The sequence below is a fragment of the Oncorhynchus masou genome, chromosome 15 (assembly GCF_036934945.1).
Source record: "Oncorhynchus masou masou isolate Uvic2021 chromosome 15, UVic_Omas_1.1, whole genome shotgun sequence".
Classification (NCBI taxonomy): Eukaryota; Metazoa; Chordata; class Actinopteri; order Salmoniformes; family Salmonidae; genus Oncorhynchus; species Oncorhynchus masou.
In genome coordinates, this window is record NC_088226.1 from 34,799,880 (window position 1) to 34,806,338 (window position 6,459).

At 40.9% G+C, this 6,459-nt stretch overlaps 1 protein-coding gene across 1 annotated transcript; it reads left to right on the top strand.

Annotated features, from left to right (window-relative positions):
• The first annotated feature begins 4,476 nt into the window (after positions 1-4,476).
• On the top strand, positions 4,477-6,231 carry LOC135555082 (forkhead box protein D3-B-like). The gene has a single exon (XM_064987452.1). It carries the CDS (start codon positions 4,758-4,760, stop codon positions 5,856-5,858), a length of 1,101 nt encoding a protein of 366 aa, XP_064843524.1. The 5' UTR covers positions 4,477-4,757; the 3' UTR covers positions 5,859-6,231.
• Positions 6,232-6,459: the final 228 nt, after the last annotated feature.

Genomic DNA, 6,459 nt, shown 5'->3' on the forward strand with positions numbered 1-6,459 from the left:
AAGTGAAGGCCTAGAATCATCTTGTAATGTGTGATATTATCGTGATCAATTGATCATGTGTCCATAGCAAATCCCTTTCATATCCATCATTGTGCTGCCAGCTCTACATTTAAGGTGTTCTAACTCAGGTGTCCATTCGATAAATCAGCCATAGACCAGTTTACAGGCCGTGATATTACAGTTTCCTCTTCCTCTTGGCTTTTAACAGTATCATCCTGTCATTTTGTATTTTGTATAGGCCTACCAAAGCAATTTTGTCGTAATCATTCCGGCGCATCTGCAGAGCGCGACACACATTCTCTGTTTTAGCCACTTTAATGCATTGTTATGACGGTGCGAGGCTCTGCGATGATTCTACAAAAGGGACGGTTAAAAATGGGCTACATCATATTGTTTGACAGAAAGTTGCAGCTTGATAGAGTGGATTCTTCAACGGGGTGAAATGGCGAATTCCCCCCAAAAGGAACGGCTGAGATCCTGCCTTCTGGTGGGTAGTTTATAGCCTTGAGGGAATCGCCGTGTCTACCGTGAAAAATCTAATTTGAGATTGCGTTTAAATTAAAAGTTTTTTTTCTTCACTCAAGTAGCCTATAACATGACACCTCCCATGGCACCTTCCTTTTACTTTTTCCTAGATGAAAAGAACAGTTTTCTAGAGAATGGCACGTGACGAGCTGATCATTCGGCAGTGATGTAAAATCATTAACATAATAGCCGTAATTAAAAGACCGCTAACAATGGCATTAATTTATCATACCGTTTTACTCGCTTGCTGCCCCCAACTGCTCTCCGATAATTAATTAAATCAGTTGCCTTTCAAAAATCTGTTTTTCAGGAGCAGCTCTTTGCACACTTGAACAAATTCTAACTTCGCATTTTTCCTGTCTATCTTCCTCATTATAAAAATGGTTATTTCCTACACCTTTTGTGTACCCATTGAACGCCTACATCCTTGTTGTATCACACTCTGACAAAAGGCCCTTCATGTTATTATCAAAATGGACCATTTAAAAAAAAATAAGATCAGTGGCCTAGTCAAGTTGCACATATCGTTAAATGAACATTATCGACAATACAACTGCTATATCAACCAGAACACCAACTGGAAATATTTTGAAACGAGTCGTTGGGCCAAACCAACATTTTCACGTCAGATTGATGTATAAAACCATCTTGATTAGATTGGTTCCAATAATCTCAACCTTGGATAAAATAAATCTCAAAATACAGTCTGAAACGCTGAAACGAAACGTGGTGAACGCCAAACAGACTCACAAGCATCAGGCTAATACCAGGAGCCATAGCCCTTAATCTGCGGCAGCTCCAGCTCCACGTTTTCCTGGAAGGGAAGGGTTTAAACAGAGGAGAGAGCATCCTTTGATTCTGCAGCCACCACTAAAGCGATTATGCACAGTTCACCAAGAACGCGCCGAGTCTTCTGATTATTTTTCCTCTGCAGACAATAACACATTATTCGATGTTTAGGATGTTTTAATTGTGTATGATATTAATTAATAGTGAAAATAATGGAGCATTATGGCGTATACAAGTACAGTGCGGGAATATATGGCTGTGCGTAATTAAATATGTAGCCGTGCGTAACTATTACGCGCCGTTCTTGCTTCAAGTGCAGCCTTCTACACCCCTTCCCGTTTCCATTCTAGGAATTTATTTTTCTTCAGAGCACACATTCTCTCGCTCTCTCGCTCTCTCCCTCTCTCTCTGCCACACCTTTCAATTTCAACCTTATCTTTTTTATTTAAGCAATTTAATTAGGCAGAAATTCTATACGGTTTTGCCGTATAGGGTGGCATTTGTTTCTGACCTTGCTTGGTAATCACATTGCAACGCAGCGACGCGGCGACTGTATACGGTCTGTCAACTATCTGCTATCGCTGCTGCGTCCTTTAATGGTTCATAGTGAGAGAGTTAGCTTATTATTCTAAAAAGGTTTTGTCGGGCTAAGCCGTGCATGTGCTTTAAATGTAGGCTACATGTTATTATTAAACTGCGAATGTATAAAAGCGGATTTATGAGGCTTCGAAAGATCACAGCGAGGAGGGGTTGGAACCCGTTTTTGGTGTAATATCGTAATAACCCATTTACGCTGCCCGTCTTTCACAACATGCTGCACGTCGGATTTTTAAAAAATGAGCCTTTTAGGATAGCCTAGACCTGTCTCTAAATGTTTCTAAGACGCCCAAATCTAGTCAATAATGCACAAATAAAAAAAATCCCCCCCCAAAAAAACAAAACAACAGCAATATGATATAAACATAAAAACTACCTTGTGAAAAGGGAAACAAACATGTTACACAAATAGTTGTGTGGTGTCATTGGTAGCTAGATAGGCTATAGAAAGGAGTTGGTGTGTTGTGATTTCATCTGCTAAATAGCCCAGTATTGATAGACTACACATCACACAGGTCACCGGATGCTTGCAAGAGCAAAAGATTAGCTGAATGCATGTCTAATCGGAGGGCCTTGTCCCTTTTCTCTATGACACAATTATTAACGATATGATTGAATTAATACGACTTTTATTCAACAAAAGGAGCAGCCGCGTCATAGGTGCAGCACTAGGCACGAGCCCCACGTGCCAGGGAGAATGCCAGGGAGAATTAAAGGATAGAGAGAAGACGGAGGTCGCGGCAGCGAGGCGCCTGTTTTCAGATTAAATATCATCCAAACCCTCGATAACAAAATACAGGCTCGGGAATGAGGAATCTAATGATGCCAGAAATTATGTAGCCTAATATTAGATCCTCAAATTGTAGAATAGGTTTCCTTTATGCCTTGGTAAAGGTCTATTTTCGATTTACGTATAGCCTATAAGAGCATATTGTTTGAAATAAAATAATTTGGACGGTTTCTCGATAACAATGTCAAATATAGCCTATAAATATAATGGTTATAATATTGTAATAATATTGCAAAATTATAACATTCAAATAATAATTAGGTATATTATTATTAACAATAGGCCAAATTGAGTATTAATAATAGTTTCATTTTCAGACCTAAATAAAGATGATGTTGTCTACATAATAGTGTTTTATACGCAAATAATCAAAGTATTAGGGCTATGTGCTGTCTGAGGGAGTTGCAACATCAATTGCTGTTTAGATTTTCAATGGAGGCCAGACCAGGGGCTTTGAACTGAGCGAAATAGACCTTGTCATGGTTAACTGCTACTCCGTTCCCATCGTAAAGTAATTTACACATTTTTGTTAGTTCTAATGGAGGGGTGGTAAGAATAATTGATTCTGTTGTCAATTAAATATATTTTCATTAAGGCAGGAGGTGGGTTTCAGACCGAATCAATAGGACTTTATATTGCTTGTGCACATAGAACATGTAAGATAGGAAGATTCTCCTTTTAAATGTATTCTAAACAAACCATGCAACGGCAGACCTAATAAATGAGCAATGGACCATTCCTCTTTTGAATAGATAAACAGTGCTTTTTGTCCGACCATCATCAGGCTGTTTGCGCGCTATTATCAGAACATGAATGGTAATAACACATACTTCTCCTGATCAGCCCCATCCGCTCGTTACAATGACATAGGGCAACATTTTCTCATAAGACGCGGGAAACTTCTCTATTGGTTTCTATCTTCTTTCATGAGAACAGCCCACACATATGGCGCATCTTCATGGTTGTGAATGAAACTTTTGCGTTCACCCGGTCCCGTATTTCCTACTTATTCATATGACAACACTTACAATGATTAGGTCTTAACACCTCTGGCAAATCGGCTAACAATTCTTTATTTATTTTTTTCCAATGTTGTTTCCTAATTACCCTTCTCACCTTTGACAAATCCACTGAATTAATCGACTGAATATTTGCCAACACATTATCTGGTTCTATTTGCAAAATCCAGCGTGAAAGTGAAACTTTATATTTTTAGTAGGCCTATAATAGTTTTTCTTATAGACAGTAAAATAAGTATGTATTTTACCAAATGAGTCTTATGCCTAAAGTAATAATTATGCATAAAGTAATGTGAGTACTGAGCAAGCAAACATTATAGACTAGCCTATAGCCTATTTCCCAATTAAATAACGTTATTATATTCAATGCATACACAACAATAACTAGAAGAGATTAAATTAACTTAGCTGTCGACGTTTTCATTCAGCAGCTTTCAACACAAGCAATTTGTTTTAAGCAAAATTAAGATTTGGATTTTGCGCAGCCCCGAGTTAATGCGCATCAGATTTTTCAATCACGCAGGCCAATTTTATTTTTTTCTTCCCCCAGCTACGGTTAAATTGTCTATGACGGACGAACACAGCCAGAAAGTGGAAAGCAGCATTACTGTTGTCCCTTTGTTGACAAATCCATGAAACAACTTCAGTTTGCATGGCTTAGCAGGGGGACGTCTGACGTCACCCAATCACGTGGCAGGACCGATAGTATATCTTAAACTGAAAAAGTAATCTTTCAGACAGTCCTTAACATTGGCTTTAAAAGCACTTGTCATCTAAACTTCGCACTCAAAAATCACTCTTACTATGAAATAGCGGTTGAAGGACATCGTGGTGTGAAGCGCACCCACACCAAACCCTAAAGAAGAAGACGCTTCGTAGCCTAGTAGACTGGATAAATATTTTCAGACGTTTAAGTTTCTCTGGCAGGCCGGTCCGACCTGCATTTAGAATCCGGCGACATCTGATCTAACCGCTACGTGCCGCGTGCGCACCCACGCACCTAGATCCCTGGTTGTTTCTCGGTAAAGTAAGTTGTGATGACCCTGTCTGGTGGCAACAGTGCCAACGACATGTCCGGTCAGACAGTGCTCACTGCCGAGGATGTGGATATCGACGTGGTCGGCGAATGCGATGAGGGAATGGAGCGGGACAGCGACTGCGACAGCCAGGGGGGCATGCACGACCGCTCCGAGGAGGTGGAGGAGATAGAAGTGAAGGAGAGGTCCGGGAGTCCCTGCGAGAGCGCCGGGGAGGGAGAGACCAAAGCAGACGGCACGGAAAGCGCGTCGGGTTCCATAAGCAGCAAGCCAAAAAACAGCCTGGTGAAGCCACCCTACTCCTACATCGCGCTCATCACCATGTCCATACTCCAGAGCCCACAGAAGAAACTCACACTCAGCGGGATCTGCGAGTTTATCAGTAGCCGGTTCCCGTATTACCGGGAGAAGTTTCCAGCCTGGCAGAACTCCATTCGCCACAACCTGTCGCTGAACGACTGTTTCGTGAAAATCCCCCGGGAGCCGGGCAACCCTGGCAAAGGCAACTACTGGACCCTGGACCCACAATCGGAAGATATGTTTGACAACGGCAGCTTCCTCCGGAGGAGGAAACGTTTCAAGAGGCACCAGCCAGATATTCTCAGGGACCAGACAGCCCTCATGATGCAAAGTTTTGGGGCTTACAGTATTGGGAATCCTTACGGACGTCACTATGGAATTCACCCAGCCTACACCCATCCAGCGGGGATGTACCCTTACATGCACCCGGTAGGTCCCATGCTCCCCCCGACTGTCCCTCTTTTGTCCTCCGCTGAGCTGAACAGAAAAGCCTTCAACTCCCAGCTCAGCCCCAGTCTTCAGATGCAGCTTAACAGCCTTAGCACAGCGTCTATGATCAAGTCCGAGCCCTCCAGTAGACCGTCTTTCAGTATAGAAAACATCATCGGGGTATCCACGTCCTCGAGTGCACAGACTTTCATGCGGCCTCCGGTGACTGTTCAGTCTGCGTTGTTGAGCGCACATGGCCTAACCAGGACAACAGCAGCTATTGCACCAATTCTTAGCATGCCATCTAATATCATGTCGGGACAGTTTTTACCCTCAGTAACGTCAGCAGTGTCCAAATGGCCTTCTCAATAAAATACTTACATTTTTCTAGAGACTTGGAGGGACTGTATACAGCACGATATAAGCAGCACTGGACTCTGACGTCCGCCAGTCTGTAGCCATGTAAAAACAACAAAAAAAAGAGAGAAAAGGAATGCTTTTTGTACAGGTAATATTTGTACATATTTGTAAAAAAATAAAGAATTTGACTTGTTTGACCTTTTACCTATTTTCTCTTTGGTGTTTGAACTGTACAACAGTTGTAGTTATACGAGTGTTCCTGATATTATTTTCTATTTTCTTTTGTATGGGAGCTCACTGTTAGTTCAAAATGATCAACTATTTTGCTTTGATTTTTTCATACAAGATACAACATGTTCTTATTCTAAGTCTGGACAAATAGTCTGTTTATAAATTCAAATATATGTATTCTATGTAGCTCTATTGTGTTGTAAAATGGATTCATTTGTTAATAAATCCACAAAAAAATAAGCATTAGCAGTATTCATTTTCTTTATGTAGTTTTTGAAGTATATGATATAGATCTGCTGTGTGATAATTACTATTGAAACGTCTCTAATTGAAACCATTTTAATAGTTGGAAATAATCTGAAAGTAGACTTGGATATGATAA